A 23456-nucleotide genomic window follows, 5' to 3' on the forward strand; every position below is an offset into this window, starting at 1 on the left:
AGTGGCCCAGTCAGAATGCTGACCTTAACCCAATTGAATATCTCTGGCAAGACCTCAAGATTGCTGTCCAACGCCGCTCCTCGATTAACCTGACACAGCCTGGGCAATTGTGCAAATCTTGCTCCATCGTGTTGTGCAAAGCTGATAGGGACAACCTAGAAGACCACTGGGTGTGAGTGGTGGTTTAATTAAGTACTAGGCAAAGGGGGATGAGTACTTTTGAACTGCTGACGTTTCAGTTTTTGAAGTTTCACTTTCTCATGCTTTACAATTTTCCATGTTTTTTAGGCTCTACTTTAGGGAAAAAAAGAATCATGTGATTCACAAATGAAAAATTCTGAGTTAAATTGATCAAAGTTCCAGTTTGTAACATTTATATGAGCAAAGGGTTGAGGAGTACGCTGATAATAGACTTATTTTGAACTTTGTGTAGAGTAGAGCAGGGGATAAGCACACATCCTCAAAATCAAAATCAGGTTTATTATCGCCAGCATGTTTCATGAAATTTGTTAACTTAGCAGCAGCAGTTCAATGCAATACATAATGTAGAAAAAAAATAAATAAGTAAATCAATTACAGTATACGTATATTGAGTAAATTAAAAATCATGCAAAAACAGAAATAATATATATTTTAAAAGTGCAGTCGTGTCCAAGGGTTCAATGTCCATTTAGAAATCAGATGGCAGAGGGGAAGAAGCTGTTCCTGAATCGCCGAGTATGTTCCTTCGGGCTTCTGTACCTCCTACCTGATGGTAACAGTGAGAAAAGGGCATGCCCTGGGTGCTGGAGGTCCTTAATAATGGACGCTGCCTTTCTGAGACACCGCTCTTTGAAGATATCCTGGATACTTTGTAGGCTAGTACCCAAGATGGAGCTGACTAGATTTATAACCCTCTGCAGCTTCTTTCGGTCCAGTGCAGTAGCCCCTCCATACCAGACAGTGATGCAGCCTGTCAGAATGTTCTCCATGGTACATCTATAGTAGTTTTTGAGCAAATTTGTTGACATACCAAATCTCTTCAGTTCCTTATGGTGCACCTGTGCTGAGGGAGATCGTGGTTGCCAATCTGAACTGACTGGGGTCAGCAAGTGAGGAGATCAGGCATCCAGTTAAGGAGGTAATGATGCCTATTGATTAGCTTTGAGCTGTTGATAGTACTTAATGGCAAGCTGTAGTCAATGAAGAGCATCCAGATGTATGCATCTCCACTGCCCAGATGATCCAGGTTTGAGTGAAGAGCCAATGAGATGGCATCTGCTGTTGAACCTTTGAGCCAAAAGGGGTGGATCCAAGTTGCGTATCAGACAGGATCATCACCAGCCTCTCAAAACACTCATCACAGTGGATGTAAATGCAGTTTGGCAATAGTCATCCAGGCAAGTTACCACATGCTTCTTACAGACCGGTATAATTTAAGCCTGCCAGACACAGGTGGGCACCGCAGTCTACCAAAGCAAGAGCTTAAAGATATCAGAGAACACTCCAGCCAGTTGATTGGCACAGGTCTTTAGTACGGCTAGGTACCCCATCTGGGCTTGTTGCTTTCTGTGGGTTCACCCTCCTGAAGGATGCTCTTATGTTGACCTCAGAGACTGAAATTACAGGTTAGGGCAGATAAGGGACTGTCTTCGTACAATACTTTTGATGATTGCATCCTCCAACTATTCATTTTAATTGCAATGTTCAAGATGAAAAACTTCAAATTCTTCATAGTTCCAAACTTGAAGTAGTGAAACCTTTGCATTTTCACTCATGGCCATTTCTGGTATCTCCAAGCCTGAATGTTTGAAACCGCAGTGAGGAAAACAGTTCTGAATTGTTTTCATGCTTATTTCAAAGTCCTAAGTAAATTTATTATCAAAGTACATGTATGTCACCATATACTACCCTGAGAGTCATTTTCTTGCAGACATATATACTAAATACAAGAAACATAATGGAATCAGTGAAAGACCACACCCACCAGGACAGACAGGCACCAATGTGCAAAAAAACAACAAACTATGCAAATACAAAAAGAAAGATTTTTAGAAATAAATAAATAAACAAGCAATAAATATTGAGAACATGTGATGAAGAGTCCTTGAAATTTCGTCTGGTTCGGTGATAGGCGAGTCAAGTTATTTCCTCTGGTTCAAGAGCCTGATGGTTGAGGAGTAATAACTGTCCCTGAACCTGGAGGTGTAGGTCCTGAGGCTCCTGTACCTCCTTTCTGATGGCAGCAGTGAGAGGAGAGCATGTCCTGAGTGATGATGGATGCTGTTTTCCTGTGACAGCATTCCTTGTAGATCTGTTCAGTAGTGTGTAGGGCTTCTCCCATGATGGACCAGAGTGTACTCACTACTTTTTGTAGGATTTTCCATACAAGGGTATTGATATTTCCATACCAGGCTGTGATACAGCCAGTCACATATAATCCCCACCATACATCTATAGAAGTCTGTCAGAGCTTTAGATGACATGCAAAATCTTTGCAAACCTCTGAGAAAGTAGAGGCGCTGCCAAGCTTTCTTTGTGCCTCCTTCGTAATGGCACTTGTGCGCTGGACAGATCCTCTGAAATGATAATTCTGACAAATTTAAAATTGCTGACCCTCTCCACCTCTGATCGTCTGATGAGGACTGGCTCATGGACCTCAGTTTTCTCCTCCTGAAGTTAATAATCAGCTCCTTGGTCTTGCTGATATTGAATGAGAGGTTGTTGTTATGGCACCACTCAGCCAGATTTTCGGATGCTGATTCATCATCACCTTTGATTCAGCCATCTTTCTCAACAACTATCAGTGACAAAGTTCACTGCTTTTTGAACACAAACACACACAATGGAAGCTATTTAAAGACTGCTCACTCTAAGCATGATGTTGTGTATAATGGCCACACAAAAGAATACGCCTGACGCTAGGCACATCATCATCATCGCCATCTGAGTGAAGAAGTTCCCCCTCATGTTCCCCCTAAACTTTTCACCCATAACCCATTATCTCTGGTTGTAGTTCCATCCAACCTCAGTGGAAAACTTTAAGCTCCATTGCGGTTATGTCCATTCTGTTCAGAATCAGTTGTTTGACTTAGAAACAGGCCCTTCGACCCGAAGTATCTTTGCTGCCCATCAATTCTATCTACACTAATCCATGTCCCTCTTCTGTTGGATCAAGTTCCTGCCGAGATGCCTCTTCAGTATTGTAAGTGGGCCTATCATATACAGAGGAGCTTGTGACATTGCATGTTTTTCTACTTTGGTTAATTAACACAAAAGGTAAATAATAATAATAAGTACTTTATTGATCCCAAGTGGATTTTTTTTTGTTACAGCAGCAACGTTGAAAAACACACTTAACTAATAATAAAGTACAGAATTAGAATAAACAGTGCTAATGTGCAATAATAACGTGCCAAATAATAAAACAGAGACTATGTACTATGATGTGTGTTCTCCTGTTGCTCAGAGATGAACTGTTGTATATGCTTATGCACTTGGTAGGAAAGATTTCCTATAACGATCCTTGTGACAGTGGAGTTTGTTCGAAAAGGTGCTTCACTGCTTATTCAGTAGGTCATGGAGAGGATGTGCCTGGTTGTCCATAATGGATAACAGTTTGTTTCACTACAACAGACTGGTAAAAGATCTCCAACATCCTGCTGCACACAGTAAAAGATCTCAGCGTCCTTAGAAAATAGAGTCTATGTCCTTGTCTTGTAAACAGCCCTGCTGTTGGTTTTCCAGTCAAGTCTATTGTTGAGGTGAATACCCAAGTATTTGTACTCCTCCACCACCAGAACAGCTTCTCCCAGAATGTATACAGGACTCATCACAGTCCTCTTCCTCCTAAAATCAATCACCATCTCCCAGCCTTTGGCCACATTCAGGAGCAGGTGATTCATTCCAGAAACGTGTCCACCAAGCTCCTGCCCAGCTCTGATACAGCCAACCATTGCGGAGTCATCAGGGAACTTCTCCAAGTGGCAAGACTCAGTTCTACTGTAAGAATGAGGTGTACATTGTGAACAGAAGTGGAGACAGGACAGTCCCTTGTGGTGCTCCAGTGCCACTCACCACCATCTCAGACAGAGAACTACCCAGCTATACAAACTGGGGTCTGTCTGTCAGGTAGTCAGTAATCCAGGAGTTAGGGGATTTGTCTATGTTGACCCTTTGCAGGTTCTCACTCAGAAGAAATGGCTGGATTGTATTAAAGGACTATAGAAATCAAAAAAAGTGATTCTCAGAATGCCACCAGTATCATCCAGGTGGGAGTGAGCTCTCTGCAACAGGTAGATGATGGCATCTTCCACTCCCACATGAGGTTGGTAGGCAGACTGTAAAGGGTCCAAGTCAAGACCAGCCTCTCCAGCATGGTCATCACGAGATTTGAGGGCAAATGGTCTATAGTCATTAAGTCCTGATGGAGTCGCCTTCTTCGGTACAGAAAGTCTTCCATAGAACTGGTATCTTTTCCTGACTCAGACTCAGATTGTGTAGGTGCTGCAAAATACCAGATGGCTGGCTTGCACAGGCTTTCAGTACCCTGGGGCTGATACCATCTGGTCCAGCAGCCTTGCCTTGATGTAGTCACAGTCATGTGGGGAAGGATGGTCATCCCCATCGAGGCAGGATACTCTAAAGTGAGGGGGTTGGAACACAGAGGGGAAGGAGGGGTGGAGTGCAGGAGGGGACAGCAGGAGGTCCCGTACTGAACCTTTTGAAAAACAAGTTCAATTCATTGGTCTTATCCAGGTAGTCCTCGATATTTATTTCCTTAACCTTGAAGCCAGTGATCTGCTTCATGCCGACCACATTCTGCTGGAGCTTGTACTCCAGCTTCCTCTTGTAGGACTCTTTGCACTCCCCTCAGTAGCAACACACACAAAATGCTGAAGGAACTCAGCAGGTCAGGTAGCATCTACGGAGAGGATAAATAGTCAACGTTTTGAGCCCAGACCCTTCAGCAGAACTCGTAAGGAAGGGAGAAGGCATCAGAATAAGAAGATGTGAGGGGGAGGAGGAGGAGTGAAGCCAAATGAGGGGAAATGGGGTGGGGGGACGGTTGAAGTAAGAAGCTGGGAGGTGATAGGTAGAAAAGGCAAAGGAAGAAGGAACCTGATAGAGGAGAAAGGGGAAGCTGATAGGCAGGTGAAGAGAAGAGGAGAAGCAAGAGGCGAGTCAGAGTGGAGAATTGAAGAATAGGGGAGGGGGGAGGGTGAAATCTCTCCTCCCTACCTGATGCCTTTCATTGGTATTATAATGTTAATCTGTTGGAAGACTGGCAGTGTTGGGGAAGAAGTTGGGCGATCTTTCCTTTGGCATCTTCCAGTCAGCCTTATGCTGCAGTTTTCTTTATTGCAGACCTCCTGCCTACCGAGCAGGCTCGGATCACTTGGACCAGAGGCCAAGCTCACAGCGTCCTTCACGTCCAGCCTCACGGCCCCCTGAGTCATCACAGAAAGGTACCGTACAGCCGCACAGTGCTGATCCTCAGCTGGGGGGAATAAAGTGCTGGTGTTGGGATCAAATGTTCTGTCGTATTGAAGCTCTGCGTTCAGGAGTGGGGATGATACCAACACTGGACATGTCAGATTCTAATCTTTTTAATCCAAGGTTCTTTCAGAAGTCTGGAAAGAGGCATAAAACTTCAAAGTTTCAATGTACACAGTATACAACCTGAAGTTCATCCTCTTCACAGACATCCAGAAAACAAAGATCCCCGTAGAATGATAGAAACATCGAAGCCCCCTCCCTTCACACGAGCAGCAGCAGCAAAAGCATCGACCTCCCCAACCGTTGGAAAAAGCATTGACACACCTACTCCACCCCCACCCATGTCAGCAGAAACACTGACTCCCCCACAATACAGCAACAGAAAGACCAAAGACTATTGATCCAAAGTCCATCAGACAGTACAAACGAGCTCTTCAGTATCTCAAACAGTGCCCTCTCACCCCAGCGAAAGACAGACGGAGAGGGAGGTTGCTCCTGCAACAGTGGGAGCTGTTCCAATATTTCAGTATTCCACGTTGCTTCTCCAAGCCCCCTGCCCCTGTTTGAAAGACCAACAAACTCTCTCTCCATCAAAAGAGAGTGAGAGAGGGATCGCTCGAGTACAGGGGCCTTCCTTCAACTGTAGCCAGCGATCAGCAGCCACACTGCCTGCTGTCTTGGTCCCGGTCTCAATGTTTTAGTCTTCGTCAGTGAAAGCGGTGAGGAATCGGGTCACCCACTGAGCCAGTCCCCAACTTCCAACCTCCCTGCCTCGAGGGCACACATCTTCCAGGCTATTCGTGGAGAACTTGTTGCTTCACGATCATTTTATTAAGCACTAGTAGAGCAAAGAGAATTGGAAATGGAGAGTTAGTGAAAGTCTAGTAGCAAAGAGCAGCAAAAGAATAAGGACTATAAGATAGCGGTTTAGCCCTTCTTGTACCCCATAGATGCAGAACATTCCATCAAATACGTAGATAAAAGATAGCCAGGCACGATTTAAATAGTGTGATGCTAGAGAAGCTTCCAGAATCATGTAAAGAACTGTAACCACTAGTTCAAGTTTAATTATCATTCAACCATTCATAAATACAGCCAAGCGATACAGCATTCGTCTGGGGCCAAGGTGTAAAATACAGTACCAGTAGTCACACATGCATGTACCACATATAATTACGGTAACAGTAAAACACACAGTCACAACAAAATAACCTATAGCCCGAGCCTGAGTGTCATGGCCTGTAGGTTGCTGGTGTAAGGAATGATTGCCCCGACACCGAACTCTCCCACAACCTATCGACTCACTCTCAAGGACTCTTCATCTCATGTTCAAAGGTCCAATTTAATGTCAGAGAAATGTATACAATATACATCCTGAAATGCTTTATCTTCGCAACCATCCACGAAAACAGAGGAATGGCCTGAAGAATGAACGACAGTTAAATGTTAGAAACCCAAAGTCCACCCCAGCTCCCCTCTCTCCCGTGCGTAAGCGGCAGCAAGCAACGATCCCCCCCCCCCTCCCCTCACCGGCAAAAAAAAAGCATCAGCACCCTTCGCGAGCACTCACCGTGAGCAAAGCATTAGCAAAGTCGCAGACTTGCAGTAACCCCAAAGACTTTGCGTTTCACCCAGTATACAACATACTCTCTCTCTCTCTCACTAATAAGGGAGATGGGACTGTCTCCGTTTTCCCAGCAAGCAGGGAGACATAACAAACAGCTCACTGGTTTATGACGTTAAAAGTCCATTGCGTCGTTTTTTTCAAGCTCTGTGCCAGAAGATCTCAAAGATCTCAGGTCACTGAGCGCACTGCCACAGATAATCCGATTCCCCCGATAACACACAGGTCTCCTGCCGTGACACCGACCCTCAATCCACCCCTCTCCAGAGCCCCGAGATCCTAGGCTTCCAAATCCGAGCCGGACTCTTAGGCCGAGCCCTTGGTGTGCCAAACAACAACGATCACTTATAAAACCCCAGGAGCAGCTCCCATTCCCGCAAAGAACCGAAGTCAGCATGTAACTCCAGGTCAGGGTCTTCAAAAGAACCCTGAAAAGGAAAAATAAAGATATTAATGATGGAAATAGAACTGCTTCTAAAGATGGAAGCAAAGGAGTCGCTGTTTAGCACCATCATTATTCTGTTCTGCCTCTTCTCCTGGTGATATTTATTGCTTTTTTTCTCTTCATATTTACCATGAACGCCTGCAAGAAAATGAATCTCAAGGTTGTATATGCTGTACTGCACTGTATTGCTTTGTGTTCTGGGTTATATCTGTCTCAAAAATAATTGCCAGTGTCAGAAAGTGGTAGAAAATGATTGAGTATTTGAGATGAAAAGCACAGATGTGTGTAAGAATAAGCAAAATAAGTGGACTTGGGTCGTCATATCATCTGCCAGTAATGATGTTGGCACTTGCTAATGTTTTCCCTTCACAAGTCCTGGTTTCCGTTTTATCCTCGATCTGCCAACTGCACAGGCAGATTCCCCTTGGAGTCCAACCAGTCAGTATGACCTGGTGCAAACTCCCAAGCTGTTGGGCCAGGAAGCCAGCACTAGGACTAAACCTGGCACACACACAATGGTTCAATTGAGAGATCAGCAAAGAGGTAAATGGAGCTGTGTTATTTTAGTTGGTTTCAGTGTCTTTAATTCTTTACATGTGGTTCTACATGGAGCAGTACAGCACAGTACAGACCCTTTGGCCTACTCTGTTGTTCCGACCTTTTAACCTACATCAAGATCAATCTAACCCTTCCTTCCCACATAATCCTCCAATTTTCTAGCATCTATCTTAAATGTCCCTAATGTATCTACCTTTACCAACATGCTGGCAGTGTGTGTCACACATTCACCACTCTCATGATACAAACTTATCTATGACATCCCTCAGTACTTTCCTCCAGTCATTTATTTACTGAGATGCAGCACAGAATAGGTTCTTCTGGCCCTTTGAGCCACGCCACCTAGCAACCCCCAATTAAACCTAAACCAGGACAATTTACAATGACCAATTAACCTGCTAACTGCTACATCTTTGGACATTGGGAGGAAACCGGGGAATTCAGAGAAAGCCCACACATTCCATAGGATGGACTTATGGACTCCTTACAGAGGATGTCGGAATTGAACTCTGAATTCCGGCACCCTGAGCTGTCAGGCTGCCGCATTAACCACTGTGCTACTGTGGCCCCCCCCCCCCTCAACCCCCATGCCCTCTGGTATTGGCTATTTCTGCCCTGCTGAAGGGATTCCAGTGCTGTAATGTTCTAAGGTTGCTGGGATTTGAGAACCCGAATTTTTGGAAAGATTGAATATGTTAGGACTTTATTCCGTAGAACGTAGAAGAATAAGAGAAGATTTGATAGAGGTATACAAAATTATGAGGGGTTGTAGATAGGATAAATGCAAGCAGGCTTTTTACACCAAGGTTGGGTGGGACTACAATCAGGTCATGGGTTAAGTGTAAAAGATGAATGTTTAAGGGAATATGAGAGGGATCTTCTTCATTTAGAGGGTCATGAGAGTGTGGAACGAGCTACCAATGCAAGTGGTGCCTGCGAGCTCAATTTCAATTTACTTTTGAATGTTGAAAGGTCTAGACAGAGTAGATGTGGAACAGATGTTTCCCATGGTGGGGAGTCTAGGACCAGAGAGCACAGCCTCAGGATAGAGGGACATCCATTCAAAACAGAGATGCAGAGAAATTTCTTTAGCCAGAGGGTGGTGAATTTGTGGAATTTGTTGCCACCTGTAGCTGTGGAGGCCAGGTTGTTGGGTGTATTTAAGGCAGAGATTGATAGGTTTTTGACTGGCATCAAAGGTTATGGGGAGAAGGCCGGCAACTAGGGTTGAGGAGGAGATAGAAAAAAAGGTTCAGCCATGATTGAATGGCGGAGCAGACTCGTTGGGCTAATGGCCTAATTCTGCTCCTGTGTCTTACAGTCTTATGGTCTTATGGTCCTGGGGATTTATCCACCCTGATTTGCCTCAAGACAGCAAACACCTCCTCTTCTGTATTCTGTATGAGGTCCATGAAGTTGATGCTGCTTTGCCTCACTTCTGTTTGCCTCCGGAGTACATAGAGATTTCAGATCTCGCCCATCTGTTTTGGTTTCTCACACGAATTACCATTCTGATCTTCTAGAAGACGAATTTTGTCTTTTGCAATCCTTTTGTTCTTAACATATCTGTAGTATCCCTTAGGATTCTCCTTCACCTTGTCTGCTAGAGCGACCTCATGCCTTCTTTTAGCCTTCCTGATCACCTTCTTATGTGTTCTCTTTCATTTCTTAATCTCCTCAAGTACCTCATTTGTTCCTACCTGCCCATACCTGCTATGCACCTCCTTATTTTTCTTAACCAAAGCCTCAGTATCTCCCAAGCCAAAGTTTCCTAAACCTGTAATCCTTGCCTTTTACTCTGATAGGTACATATAAACTCTGTACTCTCAAAATTTCTGTCCAGGTCCCACCTTCCCTGCAATTCAGATTCAAAAACTAAGCCCTCCTGCTGCACCATTTCACTTGAATGTTAAGAGAGGTTGCTGAAGAGATGACAAATGCATTGGTCATGATCTTTCAAGAATCACTTGATTCTGGCATGGTCCTGGAGGACTGGAAGATTACAAATATCACTGCACTCTTTAAGAACGGAGGAAGGCAAACGAAAGGAAATTTTAGGTCAGTTAGCCTAACCTCAGTGGTTGGGAAAATGTTTGATTCTATTATTAAGGATGAGGTTTCAGGGTACTTGGAGACTAATGATAAAGTAAGGTCAAAGTCAGCATAGTTACTGTAAAGGGAAATCTTGTCTGACAAATCTGTTAGAGTTCTTTGAGAAAGTAACAAGCAAGGTGGACAAAGGAGAGGCAGTGAATGTCATTTACTTGAATTTCCAGAAGCCATTTGATCAGGTGCCACACATGAGGCTGCTTAACAAGATAAAATCCTATGGCATTACAGGAAAGATACTGACATGGAGAGAGGAATAAAGGGAGCCTTTTATGGTTGGCTGCCAGTGACTAGTGGTGTTCCTCAGGACTCAGTATTGGGACCACTGCTTTTCACATTATTTGGCAATGATTTGGATAATGGAATTGATGGCTTTGTGACAAAGTTTGTGGATGACACAAAGATAGGTGGAGGGGTAGGTAGTGCTGAGGATGCAACGCAATTGCAGCAGGACTTAGACAAATTGACAAGAGTGGTCAAAAAGTGGCAGATGGAATACAGTGTTGGGAAATGTATAATAATGCACTTTTGTAAAAGGAGCAATAGTGCAGACTATTATCTAAATGGGGAGAAAATTCAAACATCAGAGGTGCAGAGGAACTTAGGAGTCCTTGTGCAAGTCTCCCAGAAGGTTAATTTACAGGTTGAGTCTGGTAAATGCAATGTGGCATTTATTTCAAGGGGAATAGAATATAAAAGAAAGGAGATTATACTGAGGCTTTATAAGACACGTCAGGCTGCACTTGGAGTATTGTCAAGAGTTTTTGGCTCCATATCTCAGAAAGGATGTGTTGTCAGTGGAGAGAGTCAGAGGAGGTTCACAAGGATGATTCTGGAAATGAAGAGGTTAGCATATGAGGAGCGTTTAGCATCTTTGGGCCTGCACTCACTGGAATACAAAGATGGGTGGAGGAGTAGGTAGTGTTGAGGAAACAGAGAACCTGCAGAGAGACTTAGATAGTTTAGGGGAATGGGCAAAGAAGTGACAAATGAAAGACAATGTTGGAAAGTGTATGGTCATGCACTTTGGTGGAAGAAGTAAATGGGCAGATTATTATTTAGATGGGGAGAGAATTCAAAATGCAGAGATGCAAAGGGACTTGGCAGTCCTTGTGCAGGATACCCTAAAGGTTGACTTTCAGGTTGAGTCGGTGGTGAAGAAGGCGAATGCAATGTTGGCATCATTTCTAGAGGTGTAGCAGGGATGTGATGTCGAAGCTCTATAAGGCACTCATGAGACCACACTAAACACAGAGGAATATTTCAACCAAATTTCCAATTTATCCTTTAGACTGGATGCTGGATTTGTTGTTCAGCTTCTGATCAGGGCTAACATTGGGATGCCACAGTAGCATAGCTCAGAGCGTCAGAGTTCAACTCCGGTGTCCTCTGTAAGGCAACTTTGTATGTTCCTTCTTGTGAGCATGTGGGTTTCCTCCAGGAGCTCCGATTTCCTCCCACAGTCCAAAGACGTACCGATTTTTCGGTGGATTGGTCATTGTAAATTGTCCTGTGATTATGCTAGGGTTAAATTGGTGGGTTGCTGTATAGCACGACTCAAAGGGCTGAAAGGCCCTGTATCTGTAAATAAAAAACATTCTTCCTTGAACTGACCTCCGGGATTTCAAGATGGTGTCTATCAGTTACCACTTTGTGCTGAGCAGTTACTAATTGGAGTTTGTGTTCAGTTTCCTATTACAGGCAATGATTGAAGTGAAACCAGCAAGTCTCGTAAACGAAGAGGATTAAGGTTGTGAGAGTTTCGCCTGGGGATTGGGCCAGCATTCCTGGGCAAAACGCAGCCTGTACTTCCTTTGACTCATCAACGCAGGGACATCCAGCACACCAGAATGTAGTGAGGCAGTGCACAGCAATTTGTCTTACAACTTTAGTCTTCACCATTAATGTGTTTGCACAAACAGCAGGAGAGAGACCTTCTGAAATCTTTTTTTAAATTAATAATGTTAAGTTGTACTAACCTTTTATATTTTTTTGTTAACCAATTAACCAGGGCTTCAGCTGGTCTTTGTAGCACTCTGCTCACCTCGCATCTACAGCAGAACCCTCCCTCCCTTGACTGCCCCTCATTCATCTTAGCTTCACCATCAAATTGTTGCATTAAATGATGCAGTGGATTCAATGCTGGTGGAATGATTGATTTTATTAGTCGAGGAAGTGAGCTCAAAAGTCAAGAGGTTATGTTGCAACTTTATAAAACTCTGGTTAGTCCGGTCAGGAGTTTTGAAACCATTTCTGGTTGTGCCACTACAGGAAGGATGCTGAAGCTTTGGAGAAGGTGCAGAAGAGGTTCACCAGGATGATACCTGGTTTAGAAGCTATCATGAAAGGCTGGACAGACTTGAGTTGTTTTCTCCAGAGGCTGTGGAGAGATCTGATAGAGATTTACAGGAGACCTCCACTTTACGAGTGTTCGCTTTATGCCACTTTGCTTTTACAAAAGACCTACATTAGTAACATTTACATTTGCATTACAAAGAGGATTTTCGCTTTTACAAAAAATTTTCTCATATAAATTAACGGTTCTTCGCTTTATGCCATTTCGGCTTAAGAAAGGTTTCATAGGAACGCACTACCTTTGTAAAGGGGGAGGCACCTGTATAAGATTATGAGATGCATAGATAGAATATTCAGACGGTATCTTTTTCCCAGGGTTGAAACATACCAGAGGACATGATTCAAGGTGAGAGGGGGTAATTTCAAAGGAGATGCGAGGGGTAACTTTTTTATACAGACAGGTGGGTGCCTGGAATGTGCTGGCTGGGTGGTGGTAGAAGCAGATACATTAGGGATATTTAAGACATGTTTACTTTACACTTTCCAACATTATATTTCATTTGCCACTTCTTTGCCCATTCCCCTAAACTATTTAAGTCTCTCTGCAGGCTCTCTGTTTCCTCAACACTACCTACTCCTCCACTTATCTTTGTATCATCGGCAAATTTAGCCACAAATCCATTAATCCCATAGTCCAAGTCATTGATGTACATCATAATAAGCAGCAGTTCCAACCCTGACCCCTGTGAAACTCCACTGGTAACAGGCAAGCAGCCAGAATAGGATCCCTTTATTCCTACTCTCTGTTTTCTGCTGAACAGCCAATGCTCCACCCATGCTAGTAATTCCCCTGTAATTCCATGGCCTCTTATCTTGCTAAGCAGCCTCATGTGCAGCATCTTGTTAAAGGCCTTCTGAAAATCCAAATATAGCACGTCTACTGCATCTCCTTTGTCTACCCTGCTTGTAATTTCCTCAAAGAATTGCAGTAGGTTAGTCAGGCAGAATTTTCCTTTCAGGAAATCATGCTGGCTTGGGCCTATCTCTTCATGTGCCTCCATAATCTCATCCCTAACAATCGATTCCAACAACTTCCCAACCACTGATGTCAGGCTAACAGGTCTATAGTTTCCTTTCTGCTGCCTCCCATCCTTCTCAAATAGTGGAGTAACATTTGCAATTTTCCAGTGATCCTGTACAATGCCAGAATCTATTGATTCTTGAAAGATTATTGTTAATGCCTCCGCAATCTCTCTAGCTACTTCCTTCAGAACCTGATGGTGCATTCCATCAGGCCCAGGAGATTTATCCACCCTCAGACCATTAAGCTTCCTGAGCACCTTCTCAGTCGTAATTTTCACTGCACATATTTCACTTCCCTGACACTCTTGAATGTCCGGTATACTGCAGATGGATGTCTTCCACTGTGAAGAATGATGCAAAATATGCATTCAGTTCCTCTGCCATCTCTGTGTCTCTCATTATAATATCTCCAGCGTCATTTTCTATTGGTCCTATATCTGGCCTCAACTATTTTTTACCCTTTATATACTTAAAAAAGCTTTTTGTATCTTCTTTGATATTAAGCACCAGCTTCCTTTCATAATTCATCTTTTCCTTCCTAATAACCTTCTTAGTTTCCTTCTGTACATTTTTAAAAGCTTCCCAATCCTCTATCTTCCCACTGGTTTTGGCTTCTCTTTTGCTTTTACTTTGGCTCTGACTTCACTTGTCAGCCACAGTAGTGTCCTTCTTGCATTCAAAACTTCTTCTTATTTGGAATATATCTATCTTATACCTCCCTCAATTTTTGCTGAAACTCCTGTCATTGCTGCTCTGCTGTCCTTCCTGCTAGTGTCCCTTTCTAGTCAACCTTGGCCAGTTCCCCTCTCATGCCATTATAATTTCCTTTATTCCACTGAAATACTGACGCATTGGAGTTTAGTTTCTCCTTCTCAAATTTCAAAGTGAACTTGATCATATTGTGATCACCGTTTCCTAAGGGTTCCTTAACCTTAAGCTCTCTTATCACCTCCAGATCATTGCACAACACACAATCCAGCACAGCTGATCCCCTAGTGGGCTCAACAACAAGCTCTTCTAAAAAGCCATCCCTTAGACATTCTACAAATTCTCTCTCTTGAGGTCTAATACTGGCCTGGATTTCCCAATCCACTTTTATTTTAAAATCCCCAATGATTACCATGACATTGCCCTTCTGACACGCCTTTTCTCTCTCTCCTGCTGTAATTTGCAATCCACATTCCAGCTGCAGTTTGGAGGCCTGTATACAACTGCCATTAGGGTCCTTTTACCCTTGCCATTATAAACTATCAGATCTCCCCTCAGCCTCAGCCTGTCCGGAGAAAACAACCCAAGTTTGTCCAACCTCCTGTTATACCGCATGCCCTCTAGTTCAGGCAGCATCCTGATAAACCTCTTCTGCACCCTCTCCAAAGCCTCATCATTTTTCCCATATCTAGCTAAGAAAGGATGCATGAACAATTTTTTTTCGTGGATTTGCAAGGTCACTTGCTCGCATTCTGCTGTGTTGCTGCTTGGCTGGGTGGAAGAATGTTTTATTTATTCAGATCTGCAGGGCTGTGTTCAGCAAATTCTCAGGTAGAGGTGGCTTGTGGCCATCTTAAGCGAATCCAGTTGCTGAAGGTGTGTGGGATCAGTCCACCTTGTCTGGAGAGAATGAAATATCAATGAGTGGCAAACTGCTGGGCTCTGTTTACCGAGTATAACGTGAGTTCAAAATGTACACTCTTCAAAAACTGGTAATATTTTTGATAAAAGCATCATCCGTGGAACCCGCCCTTCAGCCCACAACGTTGTGCTGAACCAATCAAATGGCCAACTAAACTGATCTCTTCAGCCCACACAATGTCCATATCCTTCCATTTTCCTCACATTTATGTGTCTATCTGTCTTATCGAAACGTCTCTTAAACGGTCTCTAGTGTATCTGCCTCTACCACCATACCAGGCAGCACATTCCAGACACCCCCCACTCTCTGTGGAAGGAGAAAAGTTACTAGCCCCTCTCACCTTAAATGCAAGCCCTCTGGTATTAAGCATTTCAATTCTGGGAAAAAGATATTGTCTCTCTACTACATCTGTGGCTCTCTTAAATTATAAACCTCTATCAGACCTCCCCTCAGCCTCTGCCAAGCAGATTTCATCCTAACCAGTATTTTGCTTTCCCCAGATGTCCAAAGATCCCAAACTCTCCAAACCGTTGTCCATCAAACGAACTTTGCTTGGTTGTGTAGGAAATGGTCATAATGTAAGGTGCGGCTTTTATGGAAAGAGCTGTTCCATCGGCAACTGCATTCCCCCCCTCCCAACCCCTGCAACCCCTCTGGTGGAGCAGCTGCCCTCCTGCAGATACTGCATGTTGCATGTGTGTCTTGTCAAGTGAGTGTAAGCCACTGGTGCATGTTGTGTGTGTTTCATGCTGCCCTGTCTATGTTGAGCAGTTGGGGTGAGCAGAGGCCTTACACGGCCAAGCTGTGAGGTCTGGCTGAAGCAGCTGACCCATTTCTTTAAGCAACACACACAAACATTGGAGGAACACAGCATGTCAGACAGCATCAATGGAAATGATTGAACAGTCAACATTTTGGGCCAAGGCCCTTCATCACAACTGGAAAGCAGGGGGGAAGATGGCAGAATAAGAAGGTGGAGTGAAGAGAAGAAGGACAAGCTGAAAGGTGATAGGTGAGGTCAGGTGGGTGGGGGAGGGGTGAAGTAAGAAGCTGGGAAGTGATAGGTGGGAAAGGTAAAGGGCTGGAGAAGAAGGAATCTGATAGGAGAGGAGAGTGGACCATGGGAGAAAGGGGAGGAGGAGGGGGGAGGTGATAAGCAGGAGAGGGAAAGAGGTACAAGGGGAGCCAGAGTGAAGAACTGAAGAAGAGGGAAGCACGAGGGTAAAAAATTGCTGGAAGTTGGTGAAATCGATGCTCATGCCATCTGGATGGTGACTACCCAGATGGAATATGAGGTTGCTCCTCCAAACTGAAAGTGCCCTCATTGTGGCAGAAGCAAAGGCCATAGACCATTTATTCAAGAGTAATTTGTGACTATTTTAATTGAATTACCCACAGAAAGGTGGAGTGCAGGGTGTAGAAGGAACCTCTGTCAATCTGTATTTCATATGTCTCAGATTTCCTAGAAAACTGTTCAATGCTGTACTGTATACTCCTGATTCTCCACACACCGAGCTTTCCCTGTGAAAGAGAAGCAGCCTGCACTTCAGCCACATCTGAAACAGGCTGAGCTGGGATTGTGCCCGCTGTGAGTCTCGCAAAAGCTTTGCAGTGCCAACTGAAAGATTGACTTTCAATTCCCAGTGCTGTCTGTAAGGAATTTGTACATTCTCCCTGTGATCGAGTGTGTTTCCTGGTCCAGTTGCTCCAATTTCCTCCCTCATTCTAAAGACCTGCGGGTTAGGGTTAGTAAGTTGTGGGCAGGCTGTGTTAGAAGCCAGGCGACGGTTGTGGGCTGCCCTGCACTAACTTCACTGATTTGAATTGACACAAAAATGACACATTTCACTGTATTTTTCGATGTACATGTGACAAATAAAGTGAATCTTTCTTCAGAGGCAATGCAGCCATCCCATGCAGGCCATGGAATCGATGCTGTGTAACTCCCTCTATGCACATGTTTCCACCATCGCATCTGATTGGTCCTGTTCTCACACGGCTCATCCTCTTGCTCTTCACATACTTGTAGAATGCCTTTGGGTTTTCCTTAATCCTACTCAGCAAGGCCTTCTTATGTCCCCTTCTGGCTCTCCTAACTTCATTCTTAAGCTCCTTCCTAGCAACCTGGTGGAACGCAGCAAGCCAGGCAGCATCTATAGGGAGAAGCACTGTCGACATTTCGGGCCGAGACCCTTTGTCAGGATGAAGGGTCTCGGCCCGAAACGTCAACAGTGCTTCTTCTCCCTATAGATGCTGCCTGGCTTGCTGCGTTCCACCAGCATTTTGTGTGTGTTGCCTGAATTTCCAGCATCTGTAGATTTCCTCATGTTTGCTTTCCTAGCAACCTTGTAATTTTCTAGAGCTCTAACGATACTTAGATACCTAACCTTTCGTTAGCTTTTCTTTTCTTCTGAACTAGATTTTCTATATCCTTTGTACACCATGGTTCTTTAACCCTACTGTCCTCTCCCTGCCTCAGTGGAACATACCTATGCAGAACTGCATGCAAATGTTCCCTGAATATTTGCCACATTTCTGCCGTGCATTTCCCTGAGAACATCTGCTTGCAATTTATGCTTCCACGTTCCTGCCTAAAAGCATCATATTTCCCCCTACCCCGATTAAATGTTTTCCAGGTTGTCTGCTCTTATCCCTCTCCAGCACTATGGTGATCACTTCCTCTGAAACGCTCTCCCACCGAGAGATCTGACACCTAACCAGGTTCATTTCCCAATACAAGATCAAGTACAGCCTCTCCTCTAGTTGGCTTATCTACATATTGTGTCAGGAAACCTTCCTGAACACACCTAATAAACTCCATCCCATCTAAACCCATTGCTCTAAGGAGATGCCAGTCAATATTAGGAACGTTAAAATCTCCTATCAAAACAACCCGATAATTATTGCTCCGTTCCAGAATCTGCCTCCCTATCTGTTTCTCGATACTCCTGTTACTATTGGGGGGGGGGGTCTATAAAAAACACCCAGTAAAGTTATTGCCCCTTTCCTGTGACTTCCATCTACACTGACTCAGGTAGACCATACCTCCATGACTTCCTCCTTTTCTGCAGCCGTGACACTAAACCTAATTAGCAATGCCACACCCTACCTCTTTTGTCTCCTTTTTGAAACCTCTAAAGCCCGGCACACTCAGCAGCCATTCCTGCTCCTGAGACATCCAAGTCTCTGTAATGGTCACAATGTCATAGTTCCATGTATTGATCCACACTCTAAGTTCATTTGCCTTGTTTATGATACTCCTTGCATTAAAATAGACACCTCTCAAACCATCAGGCTGAGTGCATCTTTGCTCTAAAATCTGCCTATCCTCCTCCTCCTCTTTCTCGCATGGTCCACCCTCCTCTCCTATCAGATTCCTTCTTCTCCAGCCCTTTCCCTTTCACACCCACCTGTCTTTACCTGTCACTGTCTAGTTACCCTCCTCCCCTCCCCCCACCTTCTTATTTTGGTGTCTTTCACCTTCCTTTCCAGTCCTGAAGAAGAGCCTCAGTCTGAAATGTCGACTGTTTATTCATTTCCATAGATGCTGCCTGAACTGCTGAGTTCATCCAGCATTTCGTGTCTGTTGCTCTGGATTTTCAGCATCTGCAGAATCTCTTGTGTATATGAAAGGAGATTTATATTCAGAAGCTGAGTTCCTCCAGCAATCTGGTTGTATTGGGCTGTTGTGTTCTGCTCTCTCACTCAGTGTTAGTCTCCTGCGCTCCTTCCAGCTGATTTTATATAAATATATATATGTGTGTGTGTGTGTGTGTGTGTGCGTGCGCGTGTGTGTGTGTGTATCTATCTACAGAAATATATTCCGGAAATGACCAAATATTATTGAGTGGACAGCAGTGTTTATATACCAAATTATTACTTTGTGCTTTTCTGAGCACACACTTTACAAGGTCTGATCCAACTGTATTACCATATAACCGATCGCTAACATACCATTTCTGTTAATGCTATTCAGATTATTTTTGTACATCTTTATAATTATGTTTAAATGTATCAACAACACTTGTGTTTTACTGACAATAAACTCATGAACTGCTGTTTGAAGCTGAATTAGTCATGAGGCCCTTCGATGTCCGTTGTGGTGGCCTGGCCCAGTTAGCATACATGCAACATTTGAGATTGTTTAATGTCATTTCCAGAAAACAAATGTAAAGGAAAACAAAATGATTGTTACTCAGGATCCGATAATACTCAAGAACACAGTAATAATAAATTATATAGATTGATTGTATGTCCATAAAGTGACAATAGACACTGTCTGTACATAAGGTGACTTTGACAGGAAATAATAAAGTAGTAATGATTGGAGGTGTGGAGGGGTGGGTTAGCGGGTGCAAGTGTTGATCAGCCTCACTGCTTGCGGAAAGTAACTTCTTGAGTCTGGTGGTCCAGGTGTGGATGCTACATAGCTTCCTCCCTGATGAGAGTGGGACAAACAGACCATGAGCAGAGTGAGCAGGATTCTTTCATGATGTTACTGGTCCTTTTCTGGTAACTTTTTGTATATATAGCCCTGATGGGGTGGGATAGGCTGGTGCCAGTGTTGCATTTGGCATTTTTGACTACCTGTTGTATAGTGTTTCTCCTAAATAATATTGTAGAATATAATATAAAAACAAGGTAAAAACAAGCTGAAGCTTTAAGAGACAGTAGTCAGGCTGCACTTGGAGTATTGTTAATTGTTTTGGGCCCCATATCTCAGAAAGAATGTATTGTCATTGGAGAGATTCCAGAGGAGGTTCATGAGGATGATTCCAGGAATGGAGGGGTTAACATATGAGGAGCATCTAGCAGCTTTGGGCCTGTACTCACTGGAATTTAGAGGAATGCGTGTTCTCATTTAAACCCTCTGAATGTTGAAAGGACTAGATAAGATAGATAACATAGAAACATAGATGTGGAGAGAATGTTTCCTCTGGTGGGCGAATCGAGATCCAGAGGGCAGAGCATCAAAGTTGAATCAAATTTAGGAGTAATTTTAGCCAAAGAGTGGTGATTCTGTGGAATGCTCTGCCACAGACTGCGGTGGAAGCCAAATGCATGGGTATATTTAAAGCGGAAGTTGGTAGATTCCTGTTGGTCAGGGCATCAGGGCAGGTGTATGAGGTTGAATGGGATCTGGGATCAGCCATGATGAAATCCCAGAGTGGACTCAATTGGCTGAATGGCCTAATTCTGCTCCTATGTCTTTTGGTTTCCGGTATGCCACAATATAGTTTGTTAGGATGCTCTCTATTGCACATCTGTAGAACGATGTGAGTATAGATGTGCAACTCCCAACTCTCTTCAGCCTCCACAGAAAGTAGAGGGCAAATCCCATGGGATACTGGGGTCCCATTGATGTCCATCCTGCTCAAGTGAGCTGGACAGAGCCTTTCACATGACAGCAGTAGAAGGCAAAGAATAAAGTTCAAGTTCAAGTTTATGGTCATCTGACAGTACATATATACAGTCTATGGTGCACCCAAATAACATGTATCAAACACAACACATAAACCAAAATGTTACCATAAATAAGATAATAAAATATAATTGGAAATGCATGAAATGAGCAGCACAGGTAAACAGTAAACAGTGCGCTGTCCTTGTGTCAAGATCTTGGTGGTGGCAGGGTATTCACACCACCATCTCCGGCAGTACGTTCCACACACACACCATTTTCTGTGTAAAGAACCCACCTGTGACACCAACCCCTCCCCCCCCCATCATTTCCTCCAATCACCTTAAAATTATGCCCTCTCATATTGCCTTAGGAAAATACTCTAGCCATCCACTCAACCTATTTGATTGGGAGAAGTGCGCAGACACAGTAGATCGTCACTGCGCAAGGCCACTGAGATTTAAAAATCAAGGAGTTTCTTTCAGCGAGAGATTTGATTGGGAGAAGTGCGCAGACGTTATAATCACTTCTTCATCATGCAAGGCCGCTGAGAAGGTTTCAGGATAAAGGGGAGACACTGCCTAGCGGAACGGTTGTCGGAGTAGCATGAGTCAGAGTAGTAGGGCTTTGGCAAGGACAGGCCTAGGCAAGGTAAGGAGGTAAGTTACTTTCATATCTCTTTTTTTCCTCTAAATTAAGAATGGTGGGTATGATTGCAAGACCAGTTTTCTGCTCTAGGTGTCCGATGTGGGATATCCTGGAGATTTCCCAGCTCTCTGATGGCCACATCTGCGCCTGCTAAATTGAGCTGCTGCTGCTTAGAGACTGAGTTAGGGAACTGGAGCTGCAGCTCATTGACCTTTGGCTTCTTAGGGAAAGTGAGAGGTTATCAATAGGAGCTACAAGCAGGTAGTCACACTGGGGCCACAGGAGACAGATAAGTGGATGACTGTCAGGAGAGGGAAGGGAGTGGAGAGCACCCCTGTGGCCATCCCCCTTAACAATAAGTAATCCATTTTGAGTACTGTTGGGGGTGGGGGGAGACCTATCTGGGAGAAACTGTGTCTATCCCAGTGGCTCAGAAGAGGAGAGAACTGTAGAGAATGGCTTTAGTAATAGGGGACTCTATTCAGTGAGCACAAAAAAGAAACACAGATGGTAGTTTGCCTCCCAGGTGCCACGGTTTATGATGTTTCTGAATGCGTCCACAATATCCTGTAAAGGCAGGGTGAGCAGCTGCTGATAAAGCAAAGATGCATTCAGCGTGATGGTTTGAGATGTGTCTATTTTAATGCAAGGAGCATCATAAGCAAGGTGGATGAACAGAGTGTGGATCATGACGTGGCCATTACAGAGACTCGGATGTCTCAGGGACAGGAATGGCTGTTGTGTGCCAGGCTTTCGATGTTTCAAAAAGAACAGAGAGAGGGGCAAAAGAGGTGGGGGAGTGACATTGCTAATTAGGTTTAGTGTCACAGCTGCATAAAAAGAGGAAGTCATGGAGGGGTTATCTATTAAGTCAGTGCAGGTAGATGTCAGAATAAGGAAGGGGACAACGACTCTGCTAGGTGTTTTTATAGATCCCCCCCCCCCCCCAGTAGTAACAGAGACATCAAGGAACAGATAGGGAGGCAGATTCTACAATGGTGCAATAATAATAGGGTTGTTGCGATGGGAAATTTTAACTTTCCTATTATTGACTGGCATCTCCTCAGAGCAAGGGGTTTAGATGGGTTGGAGTTTGTTAGGTGTGTTCAGGAAGGTGTCCTGACACAATATGTAGACAAGCCAACTAGAGGACATGCTGTACTTAATCTGGTATTGGGAAATGAACCTAGTCAGGTGTCAGATCTCTCGGTGAGAGACCATTTTGGAGGTCATGATCACAACTCTGTCTCCTTCACCATAGCACAGGAGAGGGATGCAAGTAGATAATTTGGGAAAACATTTAAATGGGGTGGGGGAAATATGATGCTATTAGGCAGGAACGTGGAAGCATAAGTTGAAAGCAGATATTCTCAGGGAAGTGCATGGCACAAATTTGGCAAATGTCTAGGGAACATTTGCATGGTGACTGCATAGGTATGTTCCACTGAGGCATGGGAAGGGTGGTAGGTTAAAAGAACCATGGTGTACAAAAGATGTAGAAAATATAGTTAAGAAGAAAAGAAAAGCATTCAAAAGGTTCAAGAAACCAGGTACTGATAGAGTTCTAGAAAATTACAAGTTCACTAGGTAGGAGCCTGAGAGGCAGGATTTATGAGCATTTGGAGAGACATAATCTGATTAGGGATAGTTAGCATGGTTTTCTTTAGGGCAGGTTGTGTTTAACGAGCCTGATTGAATTCTTTGAGGATGTAATAAAACACATTGATGAAAGTAGAACAGTGGATATGGATTTTGGTGAGGCTTTTGATAAAGTTCCCCATGTGAGGCTCATTTAGAGAGTAAGGAAGCATGGGATCCAAGGAGACCTTGCTTTGTGGATCCAGAATTGGCTTGTTCACAGTGGCAAAGGGTGGTTCTAGATGATTTGCATTCTGCATGGGGGTCGATGACCAGTGATGTTCCACACAAATCTGTTCTGGGACCCTTTCTCTTTGTGATTTTTTATAAATTACCTGGATAGTGAGGGATAAAATTAGTCCCTTAGAAAATCAGAGTGGACAGCTATGTGTGGAGCCGAAAGAGTTGGGGGAGATTTTGAACAATTTCTTAGGAGAAGGATATTGAATTGTGTAAGGTAAGGGAAACAATTAGGGAAGTTATGGAAACTATGACAATTAAAGAGGAGCAAGTACTGGCATTTTTAAGGAATCTAAAAGTGGATAAA

At 43.9% G+C, this 23456-nt stretch overlaps 1 protein-coding gene across 3 annotated transcripts in view; it reads left to right on the forward strand.

The window, feature by feature from the left end:
* Positions 1-16853, forward strand: part of ccdc50a (coiled-coil domain containing 50a) — a 147438-nt gene extending 130585 nt beyond the window's left edge. For all 3 annotated transcript variants that reach the window (XM_073041727.1, XM_073041728.1, XM_073041729.1), the window contains 2 exons: positions 5347-5447; positions 11903-16853. In XM_073041727.1, coding sequence (XP_072897828.1) covers positions 5347-5447; positions 11903-11922 — 121 coding nt within the window. In that variant the 3' untranslated portion in view covers positions 11923-16853. The remainder of the gene's footprint in view (positions 1-5346; positions 5448-11902) is intronic.
* The last annotated feature ends 6603 nt before the right edge of the window (positions 16854-23456 follow it).

Source organism: Hemitrygon akajei, chromosome 3, assembly GCF_048418815.1.
Source record: "Hemitrygon akajei chromosome 3, sHemAka1.3, whole genome shotgun sequence".
NCBI classification, from domain to species: domain Eukaryota; kingdom Metazoa; phylum Chordata; class Chondrichthyes; order Myliobatiformes; family Dasyatidae; genus Hemitrygon; species Hemitrygon akajei.